This window comes from Coturnix japonica, chromosome 3 (genome assembly GCF_001577835.2).
Source record: "Coturnix japonica isolate 7356 chromosome 3, Coturnix japonica 2.1, whole genome shotgun sequence".
Classification (NCBI taxonomy): Eukaryota; Metazoa; Chordata; class Aves; order Galliformes; family Phasianidae; genus Coturnix; species Coturnix japonica.
The window spans coordinates 9114071-9137671 of NC_029518.1; the positions used below are offsets into that span (position 1 = coordinate 9114071).

The following is a 23601-nucleotide window of genomic DNA, read 5'->3' on the forward strand; positions in this document are numbered from 1 at the left end:
GATGTGCCATTCATATGCTGCTTTGGGAGTAGTTGTTTTCCCAACACTGCCAGTTGAGTTAGTTGTGTTTGGTGCTCATGATGCTTTTTGGAAAGTATTAGCATGTAATAGACATCAGAAAGGATATTTGCCTTTTCGAAGCTTGCACTCAGATCCAGAGGAAAAAGATAAAAGTATGATCACTTTTTCAGGTGCTGTTCCTTAAATGGTTTATGACCACTCTGGTATCTGGGAGAATCAGGTATTTCATTGCAACTTCAAACAAGCCTTCGTGTATCCAAATAAATCTAAATATTTGGTGGAGCCTCCCTTTCTTATTAGGCTGTGTGTGTTAGTCGAGTTAAGTACCACTGAGTATCTTTTCTCTGTATTGTTTTATTTTATGAGATTTTAACTGTGTCCCACTAAACAAAGTAGGTATTGTGCTTATGAGGCTATGAGGGAGAAAGGAGATTAAAAAGCATGATACTTGACAGTCTATAGAGCTAATCAATCACCAGCTGTATGAAGCTTAACAAGTGAAGTGCTGGATTCTGCAACTGGAACAGGGCAACCCCAGATGTATGTACAGACTGAGAGATGAGATTCTGGAAAGCAGCCCCATGGGAAGGGATCTGGGTGCTCTGACTGACCACAGGTTGGTGAAGGATCTAGATGAAGAACCCCAGAGGGCAGTGGGCATGGAACAGACTGCAAAGGGTACCTATCACCTTTCTGGTATAACTTGTACTAATGAACAAACCATTGTTCCTCTCCCTTCTGAGGAGTATGATCTATTTTAACTCATTCCTGGGACAAGAATAGAGCTGTGTGTGAGTGTGATGTCTATTCTTGCTCCAAATAAAAAATGGGAAGAAAGTTCTGAAGAAGACAATACATACAAAGCCTTGGGCTGTAGACATTTTCTGTAACCCCTTTTGCCTTGACAAGTTGCCCACAGCAAAGAACATAAAATAGAACATGCTGAGGAAGAACAAAATACCCAGGACTTGTGCAGTGCTCCTTTTATTGGGAAAGTATGCAGAGATATCAATATGAATAGACATAACAGAGAGAGTTTGCTCAGAGTGGATGAATTTTTAATGGTTCATCACAGTAAAGATAGTTGTAGATATTAAGGTCACTTTTCAAGGAAGTAGTGTATATTTCACATGCTGTGTGTTTCTCAAAGGCCTATGAGAATAAGCAGAAAGAAGCGTGTGCTCTTCCAAATGTAGTGTAGTGTCTCCCAGGATAATCAATACTAATAAAGTGCAGCTATTTGTAAAAGTAAAGCAAATGCTGTTTTCTGGTTTTCTACAGCAGAGACAGAGTAACTTCATTCAGATAAGCTACTTATCTTACACAAAACAGTTTTCACTGCATGCTGTTCGCATTAATAGGAGCAGTTTTGACTGAGTTTTCAAGCATACTGTTGGCTTTTTTTGTGGGCAACTCATTCTTGACAGTTGAACTCTTTTTGGATGTGAGTATGGTAACTTTGAGCCTGTTCTCTGAATGTAACGAGGACTTGTTTGTTTTTGCAATTCATACTTGGTGACAAATCTTTATTCTCTGTGTGTCTGTATTGTGGGAACCAATGTCCCTGTGTCAGAGGGTGATCTGCAGTCATTCTACTCATGGGATGTCATTTGTGTTTGTTGCGTCTGCTGTACATTGCTGCTTTGCATCTAAATCTTCACTATAACATTTGTCAGACACTTTGCAAAGTGAGTTGACGTATCCAGGCAACTAGCCTGGATAATCACAACTCTGTAGAACTCAGTTCCTCTCCAGCTTTATCTCAGTGTAAAGCATCTCAGCCTAATGAGGTGGAGAATTTACACCAAGTGAGGAGCACTGAACATCTCAAGCCGAGCAGCAGTGTGGTGTTTTATCTCTTTTCCCGACTGTGATTCTTGGGATTTACTTTTCTCTCCATCTTCTTTCTGATTTATTTATTTTTTAAACCCCCAGAGTCCAAATTCATCCCACTCTGTTCAAGCAGAGGTATTTAAAGTCATTTTGGAGGTTTATTTTTAACTGCCTGAACGTGTGACCTCAGAAAGAAGTTATCTGAAGCATAGTAGGGGTATGTTACTGAGGACAGTGGATGCTTTGTCCTGAAATGAAAGTGTATCAGTGCTGAGACTAAACATACCATGTTTTCTTGGAAAACTAAGAAGGAGAGGAGGGGAGTAAGCTTACAAGCACATTTCTTGATCATTTTTGCAGTCATGTAGGTGCTTTAAATGATGCTTTTTTGTTTTCTCACTATAATTCTGTGTCCTTCCTGATCTCTCCATATTCCCTCTTAACTGCTGAGGGGTATATCATGCAGCTTATTAGCTGACCTAAGTGAGAATTTGGGAGTAAAGCAACCCCTACAGCAAGGTTCAGCATTACAGTTCTGTCAGGGAAACAGGACCTCAGCAGTGCAGGCAGAGATGTGCCTTGTTTCTGTTATGGTATGGTGGGTGCCTCACAAGTAAAATGCCAATGGAACAGCAACTGTAGGATCCTCAAATGCCTTCCTTCAGCTTTTTGTAGTTAGGTGGAATTATTTTGCCTAGCAAATATTCAGTGCTATCACCATTTCAAATAGAAATGCCATAATTACTATTCATTGTACTTCTAATTCAAAATAGAAAAGGAAATTGGTTTTAAGGGACACCATTAGTAAAGATTAAAGAGTGATTTTTCATATGCGGCTGCACATGTTACCTTTTAAAGTCAGACCTTCAGAGCAGAAAGGCATTACTAATAACCGTATCATCACAGTTCTAATTGTGTTTACTTTGTCTGTACATTTCACTGTTTAATAGTGCTAAAATGAAAATATTTTCTTTCTCAGAGGTTGCTGCTTACATTACTGTCAGGCCTGGAATGGTTCCTGAGTTGCATACCTGGAAGGACATCTTGCTCTCCCCCAGATTTATTGTGCATTTTTCATTTAAACATAAGTATAGTGTCTCTGCTATCTTCAGAAAGTATGCAGGCTTGCATGCAGCTATAATGCCTTACGCTTTTTGAGTTTCACCCTAATAGCTTCTTGTAAAATTTTAATGTTTCATCAGTTTGCTTATTGCTATTTGTGGTTGCCAGCTGTAAAAAGATTGCTTCAATTTCTTCCATTTTGGTGGAGCTAGAAAGACAAAAAAAAAAAAAAAAAAAAAAAGAAAGAAGGTTGACTTTTTGATTATGAGGCTGAAACTCAGGAGCTCTGGCTTCCAGCCCTGACCCTCTGACAAACTTCCTTTGTGGTCTAAGGAAATATCTTTTGGTTTGTATTTGTATAGCAAAGGCAGATGTAATTATTTTTCTTGAGAATTAAGGGGGAAAGGTGCCAAGAGGCTTGTAAGAACTTCTTGTACCCAGTTCTTTTTAAGTTCTGAATTGACTTAAATTTTTGTCAGGACCTGATGTCTCCTTTAAAAAATACATTAACCAGGCCTTCCAATATTTGAAGGGAGCATATAAACAGGAGGGGGAATGGCTGTTTATGAGGGTGGATGTGATAGGACAAGGGGGAATGGTCTTAAACTGAGACAGGGGAGGTTTAGGTTAGAGATTAGGAGGAAGTTTTTCACCCAGAGGGTGGTGACGCACTGGAACAGGTTGCCCAAGGAGGCTGTGGATGCCCCATCCCTGGAGGCATTCAAGGCCAGGCTGGATGGGGCTCTGGGCAGCCTGGTCTGCTGGTTGGCGACCCTACACATAGCAGGGGGGTTGAAACTGGATGATCACTGTGGTCCTTTTCAACCCAGGCCATTCTATGATTCTGTGACCTTTATCTTGTCCATTGATTCTGTTAGATGGTCTCATTGAGGAAGTGTCTTTTTTCAGCTACCTGTTGGCAGCTGAAAATGTCTTTTATACATGATATGAATGTGATAGAAAGGCTTGAAAGCCAGAAAGGAAATGAAAGCAGTTTTTGTGTAGTGGGGTTGATGATTTTTGAAGCCAGTTTAACGATTTTTTGGGGTCTGATTTGTGTATTTTGGACTCCTCTTTGTCTGCTGATAGGTAGGGGAGACCCTATGGGTCCAAAAGCGTATATGTCCAAAAGCAGCTGGAAACTGCTTTTTAGATTTCAGAAATCTTCCACTTAAGACAGCCGATTTTCATTCTGATCTATGAAAACAATTTTTAGAAAGGTTAAAATTCGAAATGTTAAACTTTGATTATGCTTTGAGAAAGGAACTTGAGACTTTGACCCATTGTGCCTTTGCTTGTAGATGAACAGACTGTAACTCATGCTTCAAGATCCACGGGGTCTGAAGCCTGTCCAAGCTCTGTGTGCATGCTGAGAAAAGCACTTCTGCATGGTCAGAGGCTTCTGCCTGCCTTGGTTTGGGTCACCTAGACACCATGTTGCAAAGCATGAAACAGCTGCCATAAAATAAATGTTTTAAGAAAAAAAAAAAGCTGAACTCAAGGCCTAGGTGGCAACTGAGCTCTTCTTAAGAACTGATGGGCGGCAGTCAGCTACTCGTTGACTTCTGCTAGAATTATTTAGCTCAACTTGTGAATTTCTAGTCCAAAATCAAAAATCAGATTTGTTGCCATAAACAAAGAAGGGTTTGACCTTTTACATTAGCAGTTGTTTGGTTTTTTTCTGCTAATAATCCATTCATGTATTTCAAAATATTAAAATACGCATGTATTTTATGACTAATTCCCGGGAAAATGCTGTTGTTTGTGTATGTCTGCACATTTCTCTTCCTGTGTTTATGAGACCCAAATCAGAGAACTCATTCCAATGAGCTGTGGACTTAGAGATGTTCTTCACAACTTTAAATGAAATCACGTTTAAGTACAAAGGAATTTCATGATTCAATCCAGTGAGAATTAGGATAAAAATTAGGGCCAAGCTGGCACAGCCAGGTTTATTTACACCACCTGAGACACAGTCAGCAATGTCTATTTTCTTTTCTTTTTTTTCCACTTACAGCATGAAAAGCAAAATAATCCTTCACTGTTGCACTGACTCATTGTGCAAAACCACAAATAAACACAGGCAGAATTTTGTTGATTCTTGTATTTTGTCAAGAGTGTGTTAAATAGGTCGTAGCATCATTTCATTCTGTCTTCTCCTGATACAAGGCAGACTTGTGTGCTGGGATCTACAGCAAATCTCCAAAGCAAGATGCAGTAACAAAGAAACAACCAAAAATAATTACAACAAGAACAAATTAAATATCGTTGTAAATCTTTTGGTCTAACAAAATGCATGGTATTGCAGAAGATTAGATGGCGATAACATCAGTCTGTTGGCTTGGAGACTGAAGTCAAATGGGTTTCGACATCCTGTTGTATTTATTTATTTGGAACTTGATTTAGTGATTTAGCAATATGGTCATGGGATATTTTAGGTTTTTTTGTTTTGTTTTCCTTTGGTCTTTATGATCTTTATGATAAAGCTTATACTGTCTTCTTGACATAGTTCATTTAAACATCATGAATTTGCAAATTACAGGGAGGTAATTCTACAAGACGCACACTTTCTGATTAACTGTGTAGATAAGACAAATGAGTTTTCAGATGTTTTGTAAGAACTGTATTCAGCCATGTTGAATGAAGCAGAAATTAATGGTTTTTTTTGACAAGCCTAATTTCCAATAATTGTTGCAGTTGTTTGTTGGTCAAGGTTATGGCTGGTGATGGGGGGCATTATCCAGGGAAGGGAGCTGGGAAGAGTGGGCACCTACACAATGGGAGTTTCAGGGAACTGTTTCAGCTGCTGAACATTCTGTTTTAGGGAAAGGTTTCATACATCTCTTTGTAGTTGAAAATCTTAGTTATTCAGGATCATTTTACCTCTACCTGCTAATTTCTTTTTCTTGCATCACCTTCTACACACTTAGAGATAAACTTGGCACTATGATATTTCTTTTATACTAATGTAGCCATATAGAATTGAGATATATTTGGGTTGTATGCCCTTCATTGTAATACAATGTGCAAATCATCTGTGTCAGTGGCTTCATATCAACTTAGACCTTGCCCTCTTAAATAACCAGGTTTAGATGTATGTGCATATGTAAATAAAACAGTAAGTGACAGCTCTGCTATAATTCTGACAGGCCTAGCCTTAATTAGCAACAGTGTTTTAGTAGTTTTGTAATGGAAAAATTCACTCACAGCCATTCACGAGATTAACTAAAAGTGATAAAAGGCATATTGATAGATAGATAGGTATAGATAGATATAGATAGAGAGATGTGGATAGGTAGAAATTAGAGGTGGTACATGGGAAAACCTTTAGAAACTGGGCATGTTCAGAACAGAGAAGTATGACCTGATCTTGCATGAGATTAATTATCTCTCCAGATGTAACAATATTTTACCACACAACAGAAAACAATTATTCTCAATTAGAAAAACTGAAGTGGATAAAATCGTTAAAATATTATGCAATACCATATATTTAGGTGCCTATATATGCAGTAACTTGCTTATACATATACCTATATGTATATATGTGTGTGCATATATATGTATATATATGTATGTGTGTGTGTGTATATATATATATATATATATATATATATATATATATATGTGAGGTGTATATCTGACCTTGCATGCCAGTAGTAACTAACTTCAGTTTCTGTTGGTAAGATCCCAAAGAATGACCTTCAACAGAAGTATTTAAACTGAGAGTTATATCCTCTCTGGACATCGGGGGTTCCACAGGAGAAATGGGCCAGATTAAAATCTAGCTTATACTGCTCTCCATAGGCAATAAGCATTTTTAGTGCTATTATATCATTATACAATATCATTATTATACCATTCTTTTATTTTCAGCCAGATAAAATGAAAGGTAGCCATGTTTCCTTTCTTTCCTTCCTTATTACATGTTAAGCTTTTGATGGCTCCAACAATGGAGACCTTGCAAGGACTTCTAGGATGAACTGTAGCATAAATGATAACACTAACATCGATGAACTTTCAACTTATATCTACATATATTTATTTATTTTTTTTAGCCTGTCCAAGGGAGAACAAATCTAACTGTAATGTCTCTAAAAGAATGCTAGGGTTAAGCATTCTTTTGTTCTCCTTGGTGGCACAAGGAGTTTCATAGCCATGGCTGCACAATGCTTCACCTGCAGTAGGGCACAGAGAGAGGTTCCTGGCTGCTGAGAACCATTTGGGGTGAGGGAGGGACTTGATGCTGGGACTCCATCCCCTGTGTCTGTCCTTCTGCTGCTGGGGTAGCATCAAGGGAGTACGAAGCCTTCTGCCATCCCAGTAAAGGTGCCATGAGTAGAGCTCTTTCTGGATTTTTGTTGTTGCTGGTTTGGGGATTTTCTGGGTTTTTTTTTTTTTTTTTTTTTTTTTTTTTTTTTTTTTTTTTGTATATGTTGAGGGTATGGAAAACCTGGGTGCTTTGGAGATGAGATGTGCATCCATGTAACTGCCTGCACAAGGTACAGATTTTTGGATCACGTAATCCTTAGTCTAACCTTCCTCATGCCCTGTGCCAGGCACCTGCCTTTGGGTTTTTAATTCCACACCATGTGCTGAAGTTGTAATGGACTCCATTGCACAGTTGATAATTCAACAGGTATCTGATTCTAATTTTCAGTATTAGTTTTAACATTAAAGCTGACTTTATTAGCCTACTTGGGGATGTTTAAAAACAATTAACCTTAATTTAATGAAATGGAATGTGAAACTTCAGTTATTAAACTTGAGTTCTACCTTCACTGCTCCAGGGCACTAGGCATGGAATTCTGGCTTTTTATTAGCACAGGATTGCAGACTATTCAGCAAAGCCCAAGGTTTGATTCTTCTATGCACTTGTAGCATTACTTATACAGGTAACCTTATATATGAATGAAGTTCCCTTCTTTTAATTAGTGTCACAATCAGGCTGTAAATTCTTTGTGTGGTAAGGAATGGTATAGGCCAGTGTTTAATTAAAGAATTGCAAATCTATTGATGATCTACAGAGAGGATTTATTTCAGAGTGCGGCCATAAAGATATGTAAGTGGCTTTTCAGACTGAGCCCACTTTCTAGGGTGCCAAAATTAGGCATGTCTCTACAAAGGAGAGGTTAGGAAAGGTTTCAAAGTAAATCAAAGTTAAACAGTTGCCTGATGGTTCAGCTTTGCAGCACTAAGCCTGCTGAGCGTTCTGCACAGATCCAATATCTGAATTCTGAAAGTACAGACATAGCTTTGCATGCATTATACTGACTGTGCTTTTAGCAGGCCTTTACAAATTGCTTGATCCAGGTTAGGCCTTTTCTGGAAGCCTTTTAATCCTTCAGACATTTGCATAATGATCTCAACGCTATAATATTTGTGTGACAGTATATAGAAGCTCGTTCTAACTTACATTAATAATAGTGCAAGAATAATGGAATACCAGTCTTTCAAGATTGAGACAGCCACACATATCAGTGCTTAAAATAGGATGGGGCAAAACTCACTGCTAGCATAATCCTAGTGACATCTCTAGAGCTAAATGAGTTGTGCACTGACTTTGTCATGTATAAGTAAATGCTAACTTGAAATTTGATAATCCAAATGAGGAAACAGATTCTGCAGAAGATCTAGAATTAAAAATCAAAACAGAAATCTATCAAAATGGTGCTCCAACAGAATATTACATACTTTTTCCTAATTTTTGATTAAAAAATGATGCACTCATATGAAAATTCTAAACTCAACAGCTGAAATAAAAAATAAGTAAGGATTCTATACGTAGTTGATGTAAACAGCAAGGTATAATGTTTCTAGTTTTTAAGCATTGTGTTAAAATGTGCAGGACTACACAGCAGGCAGTACCAGCCTGATTTCCCATTTCTTTAAGGTGCAGTAGATACTCTAATATTCTTTTTGTTGTTGGTGGTGGTTGTTGTTTTATGTTTTAATGTTTTGTAGTCCTTTGTTTACTGTGATAAATGAAGATGAGTTCAGGTTAACAACAAGGTTTATCTGATATTTCAAACATTTATTCTTCATAAAGCATTTTCTGTGACCTTTAAAAAATGATTAAAGTATTATCTTGGCCCTTATGTAATAGAGTTGTGTATTCCAAAGTTTCAATTTTATGGCATATTATGAACTAATTAGAAGAGAGACTGTGAGAAGCAATAAGAAGTATTAAAGTGGCACTGATGGGAGATACAAACTGACTCCTTAAATTATCTGTGCAGTGGGTTAAGGCTTATCTTGCACAAACATGCATGTAGCACCTTACTGCCTTGTTTAAGCAACTCATCCCAATCCAAACTCAACAGGGCTGCCTCATCCTGTGCTTGAGCATCTCTCAAAAGGGAGGATGAGATGAAAAAGACACAGTGCCCTCCAACTGTGCAGCAAAGCTGCAGTGACCAGGTGTTTATTTCTTACTGAAGCCAGCAGGGAACTTGCAACTCACTGATTGATAATCTTTCCCCAGAAGCACCAGAGGTAACCCAACACAGCACTGTAATTTTGGTCCAGGCAGGCAGCTGGAGTCCCACGAAGCCTGCAAACATTATAGCTGTATTTCAGCTGTGAAGCCTTCAGGCTGGAAACTCTCCTTGTATCAGGGATAAAGGTGTCTCCTGTGTTGGCAAGGCTGCCATACAGTCCTGTTTTGTGAACAGTGAATAATCACCCCATTTTCTCTTATTTTCAGGAGATTTGTCCTCACCAAGATGAGAGTCATTCCAAAGGGAGCTTTCACAGGACTTCATGACCTAGAGAAAATGTATGTATTTTGTCAATATTTATCAAGACACAATCATTATACTTTAAACAGCAATTTCTGGTTACAACTCCTTCTTTTACTGCCCGTGAGTAACCCCTGTCTCTAAGCTCCACTTAGTTTCATCTTTCTATTTAAGAAAACAAACAAGTTTTCCATCTTTTAGCTTATGTTCCAAAGCACTGTTGTCACAAATACTTTTTGTATCAAGTAGCTGGGCTGCCCTTGGTGAAAGGAGTGGTTCAGCAGGGAGTGCCATTGCAATTGCACACAAAGAGTTGCAGCCAGTGTCTGGGAGTATGTGAGAAGCTTCTTGCACAGGATAGCTCTGAAATTCTTAGAACATAGAGAGAGCAAGCATCTACTTTCTGTGAATTTTACAAGTAAGCCCGGAGTTACAATTATGAGCATTTTCGATGAACAGATGTATCAGCTACCCATTAGTCTGCTGTGGTGAATGCATTGAAGCCCTGCAAGACAAGGAAGAAAATGCTTGATCATATGTTATAACAGCAAAGGGACTAGTGCAATAGGAGGATGGTACAAAAGAAAAAGTGCTCACCTGTTTCTGAAGATCTATGCTTGTGATAGAAACTCCACAAGGAAGGGATCTCCAACCAGAGATGCAGCCAGGGTCCACTCCTTTACCTGCACTCCCAGGGCTGATCTGGTCCTTTCCCCAGGTGATCAAACAGTGGTTCAGGCTGGGACTCAACAGTTACTGTAAATACATTTCCTGGAATTCTTTATCTACCAGAATTCTACAGGTTAACTGATGCTAGCGTAAGAAAAGACAAAATTCAGTGTAAAATATGAGCATGGGGCATGTTGTATTTTTCAAAATTATTTCATTTTAGAAACTCATTCCGTGCTTGTACCTTCACTAGAGAGGGTTGCAAATATACTGTTTGTCCAAGAAGGGCCTGAACAACAGTGAGGAAATGCGCTTCAAGATCAGTGCTGTTTTCAGTTCTGTTTTTATAAGGGCAAAACTGCCTGCATTTCTCTGCGTTGTCTTCACCTTTTATTGCCTCGTGCTTCTGTTTAAGAATATAGAGGAAGGTGAGCACACCAGAAAGTGTAGGAAGTGAAGATACTAGAGGATTTCAATGGGTCTTGGTCAATAGCATGTAGAACTACAGAAGAGAGTATTTTGTTGGTGGTGGTTGTGGTTGTTTGTTTGTTTTTAATGAAAAAAAAAATAGAGAAAATAAAAAGTATTGTTTTCTGTGATGAAGAATCACCAGTTAGGAAAAAGATCAGTGCTGTGTCACCAGTTCCTTTGGAACTTGTTTCTTCCCAGTCATGCTGAATTCCTTTAAATATAGTCCTTACGGAAAAAAAACATTCAGCTTCCTAGACTGTGAAGTGGGTTGCAAAAGTGCTTTATAAGTTGCTCCCATTGTCTTTAATTACTCAGAAACCATATGCCAGATATCTATGAAATTAACCATTACACTGAATAGAATGTCTCTAAGTGGCGATTTATTGTTAGCCAAAATAATTACTAATGGAAATGAGCTCAGTTTGAAAGAGTATCTATGTACTACTAGAATGTGGTGAAGAAATGGGGACATTCTACAGCAAAATACCCTTGAAAGTGTGATAAATATGTAAATGAGACCAATCTACATCAACAAAGAATGCAGTATTTGCAAATGGTGTGGCAAACAGATGAAATCTGAAAAAGCTCACAAGTCCTAAACCTAATCCATAAAACGTTGATCAGAAATATTCATGATAACGTAGAGACCAAATAAAGTGTGTAATCAAATGATATATTTACACATAAAAACAGGGCTTTTGTAGGAAAGCCTCATTTCTCTTGCAAGATCATGCACAAGAAGGAAGATTAAAGCAAACCTCAGTTTATCTAAGGAATAGAGCTAATAATGGTGTGATACCTCCATGTGGTAAAATGTAGATAGCCTGATGTATACAAATGAGATACTTCAGTGTAGTATATGCATGTGTTCACGTAGAACTAAGCAGACTAAAAATGAAGAGTGTTAGTATCTCCTGAGTGTTACTGATTCAAAGTAAGAAAGAAAGTAAGAAAGAAAATAGTCTGTAATGTTTCCATCAGTTATCATCTCTAGGTGATTTCCAACAGTGTTTCGGACAATGAGGGAGGCTTTAAGACTCACAAATTGCAGGGAGCAGTCATCTTTGGAATCATTCATTGGGGATGAGCTGGTTGAGTGCAAGTTAAATCAAAAATTAATCCTCTATAATAATCTTAACTCAATTGAGTTTACATCCAAAGTGAATGAAGGCTTTCGAATACAGTGACCAGTAATGGTAGGTTTTAAGATAAAAGTAATTTAATAATGTTTTTTCAGTGTTTCTACTTTCTATATGCACTTCGGTTTCATCCTATACGCTCAAGCAACCAAGAGTTTTGAACAAATGCACTTCTAGTCTGACTCGTTTCATGGTACCCAGGGAATTCTTTTTTTCTTCCCATTTGTACTGTCCAAGGAATCTCCAGTATGGACACTAGGGACTGCAACTCCTTATGGGAAAAAAAAATGAGCGTGATCTTGAAGTGTCAGCATGGAGCACGTGATCTTCCCTCTCTCCGTTTTAATTACAAATCAAAATATTTGTTTTTATCTGTTGCCAAACAGAAATATTGGAAAATGAAGAAAATTGTCACTGGGATATTCATTCTGTTTTGTGATTTTTGAAAGAATGAAAGCCTACTTGAAACGCTTCCAGCTTGTGTTTTTCTTCTTGCCCACTTGGATTCCTTCAGGTACTGAAAAATCACAGAGTATCCATTCTGCACAGTCATAGAATCATGAACTAGTTGGGTTGAAAGGGACCTTTAAGGTCATCTAGTTCTGACCTCCCTGCTATGTCTTATAAGACAAAGTTTCCCCCAAGCCTTTTCTGGGGAAAAAATATTTTGTTAAATAAAATCTTCCAAGTTACAAAACACGTTGAAAGGTTGTAATCATTCAAGATCTCTCTTTGTAATGGAGTAACAATGATTTTATTTATTTTCTTTTTTAATTGAAAAGTATTTCAGAGACTCACAGATCTGGGGAGCATCTTAACCAGCTCTTTGCTACCAGCTGTGTAACTTATGCATACCTCTGCCTTCACATTAATTTAGCAGAAAGGGAAGCAGATTAGTCATTCTTGTTATATTGATATTTAGTTTGTTCCTAAGAAGTCTTAGCCAACCAGAACATGGTAGCTCTTCTAGACTCCTACTTAAATAACTTGTTTGCACTACCAGAACAGATTAATTCTCCAGTTACTAAATTAAAAGGCAACACCATGCAGGCACATACCTGGCAAGATCAATTCAACATGCTCTGCAGCTCCTATGTCATCTTCAACCCACACTAAAAGTACTTAATTTGGAAACAAAGCCTAATGCAATATTGAAATATTTCTTTTTATCTTGCTAAATCTCCTCCCAATTCTATGGTCTAGCAAAGTAAATTCTTGAGCGGTGGTCTAACAATGCATCATATTTATAGGAAGTTTGGTCTGATCCTCAGTAGCTGAACTAATGATGGGGAGGATTAGGATGTATTACTGCTCCAGGGGGAGGTGAATGCTTCAGTCCCAGTTGGAAAAAAGCAAACAGGAATTTTATTTCAAATCACAGGATGAGTGGGTAGTTTAGCTTAAGCGAGAAGGCTAGACAGCAATTTCATCTTCAAATCAGTATCTGGATGCTATCATCCATGCTATCAAGTAGACTGAGGATGTTGATCTCTCTTGGCTTTTGAAATACCCATATAATGATTTTTGGAGGACAAAAGAAGTCTGGCTGAGGGCTTCTGACATGCTCCTGATCTGTGTCATTAAGGAAAGATGTGCTATGGAATGCTGTTCTCTGAACAATGATATTGTAGTGAAGCAACAGTATTGCCTCACCCTGTGTAAGCCAAATAGCCTGTGCTTTTGTATCCTGAGGCCCAATTCCCTTGGAAGTTCATTGTCAATTACTTCTTCTTTTAAAAGATTCAAATTAATAGAATGATGCTTTATTTCATGATTTGCTCCCAAAATCTACAGTTTTGGGCAAAGGCAAATTTTAAGAACACAAACCATACTGTGTTCAACAGAGCTGGATGAGGCTGATCCTTTATGATCTCTGAAAATCCTGGAAAGTGTTAAACTTTAAGGGCTGAGAGACTGTGAAATGAAGTCTTCTATCCATGGAAGATAGCAGGAATGTAAGCACTAGTTATCTATAGTATCCTCATGATTCTGTAGAGAAAAAAAGCTTTGGATCATGTCTTTATCTCATCACTCAGGTCATTCGAGCCATTGCTTTTTTTGTTGTTGCTGGGACTGTTGACCTTGTGATTGTTCAAACAGATTCTGCTGGTCTGCTGTGACCTAGATACATTAGCAGCAGCGTATCTTGTATATGGCAACCAACCTGATGTATGATGTTAAAATCTTTCTCCTTTGCCTCTGTAACCTCAAAGACAAGTCATGCTTTCTTATTCAAAATGAGTTAACATTAATGTTTCATCTAAACCAAAGTGAGGTATGTGAAAACAGTGAAAACCATTCAGGAGAATATTTTGAAGCATGTGCTAAGGTTACCAAATCAAGGAGTAACTTGCTTCCCATGAGTGGGGAAGGAGCAAAGTTCTTGGCTTGATTTTAAAAGTCTCATTGGGAGACTGAGTAGTAGAAAGTGACACTGGCTGTAAGTCTTTTTTAGCAAATTTGAACAACATGGCAACTCAGTGGGTAAACAATCCTGACCTTCTTCAGCGGTATCCATCAAAACTGCCAGGGTTAGCAGCTGTCTAAGGGATGTCCATCACTCTCTCTGCTCCTGAAATCAGTTTCAATCAGCCCAAACATGATTCTGTAACACAGCAGCATATGGTCCAAAAGGAGGGAAAAGAGAGAAAGGCAGAAATTGTACAGTCACCTAAGGATAAGCAATCTATGTCTTCTGCTCATAAAAGAGCTGGCTGGCATGTCGCCGTTTCTCCAGGTGTTTTGGCATAATGTGTTGTGTTCTGCCTCATTCAGTATGTAAGGGGCTGTGATTAAATGTGACCATTAAAGCTGTTCTGAGAAAATAGATTTAGTGTAATCAGGACATTTGGAACTTGTCTCTACGTAGGAATTCCTTTCCTTTTGGAAAGTTTTCCTATTGGAAAACTCTACTAATTTTTTTTTTTTGTAGGAGTTGCTGTGATGATCAAATAAAGTAGTGCTTGCTTACAAAAATATTTATTTACATCCCTGAGGTGAAAGGCAGATGCAGTGCTTTCTGTGTATCAAAATATGTACCAAATCAGGTAAGGATCATGCTTTGATAACAAATACTCCAGGGTGAAATCTCAAGGTGTAACTTAATGGATATTGAATTCTAATTTATATTATAGGAAATTATGTGTAACAGTATGCACCCTAAGGTCAAGGCGCAAAAATAAGTAGGCTACTGAATGCATTTAAATGAGTCTAAATATGTAGTATCTCTGAGGGAATAGAGGACTACCGTTCAAAAACCTTAAGACCAGTAACCAGTAGAAGCAAAGAAATGGAAAGTTCAGGCTGGCATTCCAAAGAACAACTCTTTCACTGGGGCCACTGCTGTGGTAAAGGACTAAGCCTTTCATCTCTGTAGTTTAACCCTGTGTAAACTAATAGTGACCACAGGGCTGCCCAGCCACCACACACTGGTATGAGGGCTGTGAGCAATCACAGGAATTTTCCAGGTTCCAGTGGGTGGACTCATAAGTCTCAGATGCTCCTGTCCCAGTTGACTGTCTACATTTAGTAGTGATTAGCATCTCTTGTCTGTACTGGAGGGGCTGCTTGCGCTTCAGGTCACTGATTCAGCAGCAAAACCATGTAAAGGAGCTAATCTTGCACTGCATGCATTCCTTAGCCTGACAGCATCCAAGGTGTCAGTCTTTATTTGCCCATTGCTGTGCTCTGCTCTTTTGAAATGGGTTCCCATAAATGGGATTTGATGGAGAGCAGCCATGCGAGCTTCTCCCAGGGCACCAGTAACATATCATCAATGGAGAAGCTGGGCAAAGCACTGAGTTTTGCAGCTGTTTCTCAGCATGGCACTGAGTGGCTTAGGCATATTTCCTTCTAGAATGAATGTTATTGCTACAAATGACCACTCTCTAACCTTTGCAAACATCAATCACAGAGGGCAAATTTTAGTGTCTGGCACAAAAACATACGAGGTCTGGTAGGTTTGTAATTAAATTTATTTCTTCTGAAAGTAGAAGCTGTGTTATGTGTTCTAAATACAATGTAATGAGCCGAGACTAGGGTTTTTTAGTATAATTTATAAATGTTCTGCTGCATCCTCACCTGGCATTCTAATTTTCCCTGCCAAAGTTTATCTGTGGAAGAGGTCTTACATTTGCTGTTATTGTTGTCGTCTCTTGCAGTTACAAACCAAATGAAATGGGTATTTAATATTCTTGTCAGTAAGTCACTTCTGATGTCAAAGAGAAAAGATTTTAATTATGGCTTTGTAATACTTCAGTAAATGCATAGTCTGATCTAAAAGTTTTACAAATACTTTGGTGGAAAAGAAAAAAAAAAGACAAAATAAAAGCACTTGAAAGAAGTAGATAAGAATTGTAAAATCGATTCATTATATCCACATCAGCATTTTTTAGCTTTCCTATTTAAAAAGTCCCAGAAAAGAATACAAACATTTGCATACTTTAATGGGAACATATTAGAGTGCAAAAACAGTATTCCATAACTCTTTCTGTGTGGTTTGGTATCCTTGGTATCTTGCTTTCTTTGATAGAACATATTTAGAAAGGGGGGAAAAAAAAAAAAAAAAACAACAACAACAACAAAAAAAAAAAAAAAAAAAAAAAAAAAAAAAAAAAAAAAAAAAAAAAAAAAAAAAACATTTTGTTGTTACTTGCTTGAGCAAGAATGAAATCTATGGGAATTGTTAGCATAATCTTTATTTGTTAGCAGTGTTAATATAAAGCCAGCATTAGAAACTGAAACTCTGCTGCTCATATTTTCTTGTGATGGAGTACATCTCCAGCCGCTGCTGCAGGCGGATCTTCTTCATGCTGTTGTAGAAGTTGGGCAGATCAGAAGAATCGTCTTGGATATCATTTCTTGTCCCTGCTTTATGGTTGTCTAGACGCAGAGACAGTTAAAGCAAGAAAAATGGAAATCCATTTTCCTGAATATATGCCAAATATTTTAATGCTTCTCCCCAGTGTGACATGTTCACATTACCTGAATTCATAAAAGTTCAGCTGGCGGCCAGTCACAACTGGTGCCCCTGAGGTCTCAGTACTGGAGCCAGGTGGTAAATGATAGGAAGGGAAAAAATGGTCTCAAGCTGTGCTAGTAGAGATTTAGATTGGGTGTTAGGAAAAATTTCTTCATGAAGAGTGTGGTCAAGCACTGGAATGGGCTGCCCAGAGAAGTGGTGCAGTCCCTGTCCCTGGAGGTATTTAAGAATTGTGTGGACGTGACACTAAGGGACATGGTTTAGTGATGGGACTCTGCAAGTTGGGTTGATGGTTGGACTTGATGATCTTGAAGGTCGTTTCAAACATTCTAGATGAAACTTGTTTGAAGAAAACAAACTTCTTAACATGAGCCAGCAGTGCGCTCTGGCAGCCCGGAAAGCAAATGGGATCCTGGGCTCCATCAGGAGAGGGGTGGTCAGCAGGGATAGGGAGGTGATCGTCCCTCTCTACTCTGCTCTTGTGAGGCCCCATCTGGAGTACTGTGTCCAGGTGTGGAGCCCTCAGTACAAAAAAGATATGGAGATTTTGGAAAGGGTCCAGAGGAGGGCCACAAAGATGATCAGGGGGCTGGAGCACCTCCCCTATGAGGACAGGCTGAGGGAGTTGGGTTTGTTCAGCCTGAGAAGAGAAGGTTGCGAGGTGACCTCATTGCAGCCTTTCAATACCTGAAGGGAACTTACTCCCAGGAGGGGAGTAAACTCTTCGAAAGGGCTGATAATAGCAGGACTAGGGGAAATGGTTTTAAGTTGAAGGAGGGAAGATTTAGGTTGGATGTTAGGGGAAAGTTCTTTACTAGAAGGGTGGTTAGGTCCTGGAACAGGCTGCCCAGTGAGGTTGTGGATGCCCCGTCCTTGGAGGTGTTCAAGACCAGGTTGGACAGGGCCCTGGGCAACCTGATCTAGTAAATGTGTATGTTTGGTGGCCCTGCCAGGCAGGGGGGTTGGAACTACATGATCCTTGAGGTCCCTTCCAACCCGGGTAATTCTGTGATTCTGTGATTCTGTGATTGTTCATTCTAGAACTCTACAAGTCTAAGACAACATACGTGGAGAAAAACAGTTGCTTTTTTATGTGTTTAAACATGGGTTCTGAATTCACTCAAAACGAAGTTTAAGGATTGCAATGTATAAAAGAAATAGAAGTTGTAAGCCTAGTGTTCCAAAAACCCACCATGAGGAAGTGATGAGAATGATTGTTACTGCCTATTTTATTGCTATAACTGGAGAATTGCATTTCAATTAGAACTGTTAAGTGACAAAAAAACTGCAAGAAATAATTCACACAGTGAATTATTTGGCTATGGAAAATGCATCATGACTGCTGATAAGAATCTTCTTGGTAAAAAGCAGGAACTGCAAAGGAATCTCAAGAGAATTACTAGAAAAGGGCTTCATTCTACTGAAGAGAGAAAAATCTAGAGTCTTGTGGGAAAGGGAATAACTAAACATTTCTGAGAGAACTCAAACACTTGCATTTAGAAGTACAGATGTTGCAGCTGCTCACTTCATTGTGAAGCACCTCCATCTCTGCTGCCTGGCAGACTTGCTGGTGTGAGGGCCTGCAGTCCCTGGCGCACCACAGTGCTGTGTTGGTGGGAGTCTGTTGGGGTTTGGGTTAAGGCATATCCTGAGAGGCACTTAGGCTGTGTACTTCCAGGCATATTCAGTTTCTGGATGTGGTTTAAAAATTACTGCTGAAAAAAATAAAATTTTTATATATACATATATATATATATATATATATATACATACATTACTTTTTTTTTTTTATGGAAAAGTTTTGGGTTTTTTTTCATCATAAACCAGATTTTTTGTTATTATTTTTTTTCTATTGATTGTATTTCAGTGTGTTTCTAATGACGACACTATACAAGTGCAGAAGGTGTGACCTTGTTCCTGGCATACTCTAACTGGGATCTTCTTCAATACTTATTCGTACTTACTGTTATTGTTCAATGTTTTTTGTCACAGAGGGGAAGGTTGGCACCAGTTCAGAAATGGTAATTCAGTTTCAGGAGGACTTCAGAAGCACTATTCAGTCTGCTATTTATTTTATCTATCTTTTTATTTTAGAAATAATGCTGGTGGAATTGGCATGTTGCAATGGAGAATTGCTTCCCATTGCTGTACAAATGCTGATAGAAGCCTCAGCATTTATGGAAAACAAACACCGAGATGAAGTCAAGGCATTTATTTTCTAAGCAGGAAATGTTGTCTGACAACGTTATATTGCACAGCGTTTATTTCTATAATGCCGAATGACTGATGTGGATTTAATCATTAGTTTGATGGGTGTTTTGCTCAGTGGAGAGGAAGTTGGGCATTTCTTCATTATTAGTGAGCCGCATTTTGATTTTTCTATAAAAGATGCTGCTATTCTCTGTTCATCCCAGGTGTAAATCCAGAGACTCGTTGCACATATTGTTTGCTTTGTGACCAAGCCAAGAACCATTTGCTTATAAAATAATGTGAATATTTGTTTGGATTTCTTGAACAGAAAAGTGTCTTTTTATGAAGATCTCCACATATGTGCTTGATTTTCCTTAAGAAAATAATGGATACCATTTGTGTGTATCATTTGTGACTAAAGCGCACATGAATGAATATATATGCAGACAGCAGAAGATTAGGAGCTGAGGATAATGCCATGCTGTTGACTTTCTTCCTTCAGACCCCTGTCACTGAAAACTACTAATGCCAATTGCTGAAGGAGGACATTGTAGAGAATGTTTCTGGAACAATTATGGAATAAGTTCTCCAGATGGAGGAAAGAAATACTTGGTTCATCCTATTCTGAGGAGAAACGCATGTAATACATAATAGTGAATAGCTGCCCAGTGCTGATGCTCAGCACAAACTCCTTGAATGTTTTCTGTGCGTTACCTGTGTGCTGTGAATTTTGTCCACTAAAAGGAGTAATGCAGAATTTCATTTGTGGACTAAAGTAAACTGCTTCTTTGTTATTCAGAGACATTTACTTTTGTCTTGCTTGTCTATTCAAGAGTACAAAGAATGACATCTTTATCTGGAAATATTTATTCTTTCTGGTGTAATTATGACGTGAAGGTGCTCATTAGAACATGTCTAATCCTTTTGTGAATCTTATCATTCATTTTGAATGAGATTTTATGATTATATGCTTTTCCTTTTAGTTTTCTGTGCTTTTAAGACTTCTTGTACTGGATTCTTAAACTTTTTTTTTTCTCCCACTCGCGCTGTGAGAAGGGAGGAGCATGGTACAGTGAAATGGATTTATTATTTACTACTTCAGTTCCCAATTACATGATGCTCCTTAGGAAAAGTGACAGCAGAAGAGCTCCATGGAGGCAGAGGGATAGTACATTTCCTTTGCAGCCTAATGAGCATGTTCGATGCAGAGCAGCTTTAAGCTACTACAAGTAGCAGGAGTTTTGCAGTCAGGTCTGGAAATATGCCACTCAGGGACTGCACAGAGGAGCAGCACTGGAGGTAATGAATGTGGTTTCAGGGAGGTCTGGGCAGGGCTTGGAATAAGTCACTGAGGATCTGTAAACCTTCTCCAAAGGTGCTGGATGTAATGAGAGAGGCGTGTATGAACTCTCTTCCATTCTCTTCCACCTAACCAATTTCCTTTGAGGTTTTTCTGCTTTAAAATTAATTATCCTAGTTTATATTTTAATCGAACCTGTCTTTTTTGAACTTAAAAGCCTTTTTTCCTTCCTGGGAACATTCTATACAGAGGAAGGTTGAGACAGATTGCATCAAAGCTGGCTTGAAGTGTTGTCACACAGCACTATCCAGACTTCCTTGCCATAATGATTTCACTGTATAGGCAGCTTTTGCTCTTCCACTCCCTGAGCCCCGACCTCTTTGCAGGGCTGAGCTGCAGAGGAGAGATAACCTCCAGAAGAAGAACATCGGGCAGAGCTAAGTGGCAACACGTTTGTACAAAGAGGCAAGTAAATCAATCACGGTCCATCTGTCCCAGCCAGCCTCATGCCTGAACATAACTGATGACACACACCGTTTATTTAAAAATAAGTTGGGTCTGTTTTGGTGTTTTTTTGCCTGTGTTTCTTGGTAGCAGATTTAAAAGTGCTAACGAGTGGCTTTTCATGAGCCTTCATCTGTCAGTGCTGAAGAGCCTGTTTTGTGTTCCCTAGGCCCAGAGTACCTCTGAATAGCACACCATGTTGTCATCCAACTGTGTTGCCAGGCACAGTGCTTATGGGGTAAGCGGTAACATGTTAACGGACTGTAAAAATACGGGGCAAATTCTGTCAGAGATTGGCAGTCACTCAGGTCACCAGAGGGAGATGTTTCTGATGAGGTCCCAGCACTTGTTTAAATCCCATTCCCATGAACTGTTGAGCCTCACTTTATTTCAGGTTTCATGTAGCCTTTCCATGTAGGATTGTTGATTTCAGATGTAGGGGAGCTGATAAATATATCCAACATATTTATTCTTGCACTCTGATAGTGTGAAGTCGACATCATTCCCAGCAATGTGATCACAAGGCATCTTTTTGTCTGCAAATCTAGGGATGCTTCTATTCTTCATAATTTGTGAACCTGTTCAGGGGTTAAAAGCTTTCTGTAGTCAGGTAAATGGCAGGAGTATCCTTGGTCATGACTCCTTTTGTTCACTGAAGTGTGAACAATAGCAACCATGCTTTGAGGAAGATGGGCCGGGATCCCACTCATTCTATTCTAGCCATTAGCGACTCTCAGTAGCCTTTTTAAAACTCTGCAGAGCTTTCTCCAGCACTGACCTTGTCTAATCATATTGATTGTTACTAACTGAAGGCTAATTAGGAAGCAAGTTGCTATGGTAATCCTTGAGTCATACGTATAAAGAGAAAATACTGCTAAAACCACCAGTGCGTGGTGACTATTATCTTAGTTAAACAAATTAAAAAATATAATTCATTCAGATTAATTCTGCAATTCAAATGGAGATGCAGTATGCAACGAGGAAGTTTTTTTTTTTTCCTTGCTACTACACTTTCGTCTTTTGCAACCATTTTGTTCTTTCATTTGTTCTATTTTCTGAGTTATGCATCATTTTAGGACAAAATTGAGTTGGGGTTCTTCATCCCACATCCCCAAACCTTCCTCCCACACAAAATATGTCACAAGCTTCCTGTGACAGGAGGATGGCTCAGGGGCAGAGGATAATAGGACTCAAACCCCCTCGATTTCTAGGTCATTTTTTCATATCCAGTTCGTGTATGTGTGATGGATGGTTTATTTTCACATAGGTAAGTCGGTGCTTTGCATGCCATGTGATGGTGATCTCAGCCTGTAGCCTCAGGAGATGATGATTCACTACAAGGTATGACTGCTGCAGCTGGCTTTAAATCAGAAGCCTCTTTTGGCCGTACTTTGAAATGGCTCCGCAACAGAGCTGGTCTCTGTGGGTGACTGAGCTCCACTGTGGGGCACTGTGGGAAGGTTGGATTGCTTTGGCTGTGCTGTGGCTTCCCTATGGATAGATGGAGGACTTAACTAAAGTGAGATAACATCTTTCCATTTTGTTATTAACTAAATGTAAACCAAAGGAAAATCAATGACCCTCTTCCCTGTGTACTGAGGGTTCTTTACCCTCTCCTTCGGCACCTTGCTGACCAGTCAGATCAAGCACCAAGTTCAACTTTTCTGATCAGCCTCCATCCACAGGTCTTTAACTTCAAAAGAGGGAATCTTTCAGAGGGAAACATGGTAATGTTCCATTATATGTACTAAACTTGTTTACTCATTTTCCTATGAAAGTCAGATACTCTGGATTCAAAATATGCATTTTGGTTTTAGAGCAATGCAAGAAACAATATAGAACTTACCCTGTAGTTTTTAATTTGGTACTTAATGTGCACAAAGCATTCATTTAAATTCAAAAATTAATTTGATGCTTTTGAGTGTATGTATTTCTGTGCCCCTTTGTGGATTGAGCCATATGGTTTCTAGAGACAACACTTATGTAGACATAAATAGAGGAAAAAAATGTATACACGTTCATCTAAGATGTAGAGTGCTAATGAAAATACAAGGCCAGTATATTAAAGTTAATGGGCTTCCATGCCTTTTGCTTGGAATATTAAACCTCCTTCAGTCTCAACTAAAGCAATGACAGTAATCAGAAATTAGTTTCTATGAGCCTGGGTATATATAGCATAGTTACAGCAGAAATCCTTCATATGGTTTGGGAGCAACCTCCTTGTAAATGGGGTTAGATGTGCAGAAAGGCTTATGCTCACTGATAACAGTAATCACCATCATGTGGCTGTCATTTTTTATTGCTTTGATCACAATATTCTATACATACACAAACATTAAAGTATATTAATATACCAGATTTTCACCTGAGTTTTATGACATATTCTCTTTCCACTATTAAGTCTTTCTTACCTGTATGCAGTTGTGTAGTGTTTGCAAGTGTAGAGGCTTATTTATGTCATGGAAATCCAGTGTCACAATCAGGTAAGTCAATCTAGCTGCACTCTTGTTCCGTACAGCTTTTACTTCAGTAGTTGCTTGCTGGTGTTTGTGTTCTCTGTTGCATCCTAATACAGAGAGAAGTTTAGTTTTAACTTTGGAAGCATAGAAGATCCCTTTCCCAAGTACATTATATCTGAGTGCCCCAATCAAGTACATATTTTTGCAGTGGGGTCTTGGCTGAGTCTGGAGC

The 23601-nt window shown here is 38.7% G+C and overlaps 1 protein-coding gene across 5 annotated transcripts in view; it reads left to right on the top strand.

The window, feature by feature from the left end:
- Window positions 1-23601, top strand: part of FSHR (follicle stimulating hormone receptor) — a 91466-nt gene that overhangs the window by 36840 nt on the left and 31025 nt on the right. For all 5 annotated transcript variants that reach the window (XM_015856891.2, XM_015856889.1, XM_015856890.1 and 2 more), the window contains exon 2: window positions 9623-9694. In XM_015856891.2, coding sequence (XP_015712377.1) covers window positions 9642-9694 — 53 coding nt within the window. In that variant the 5' untranslated portion in view covers window positions 9623-9641. The remainder of the gene's footprint in view (window positions 1-9622; window positions 9695-23601) is intronic.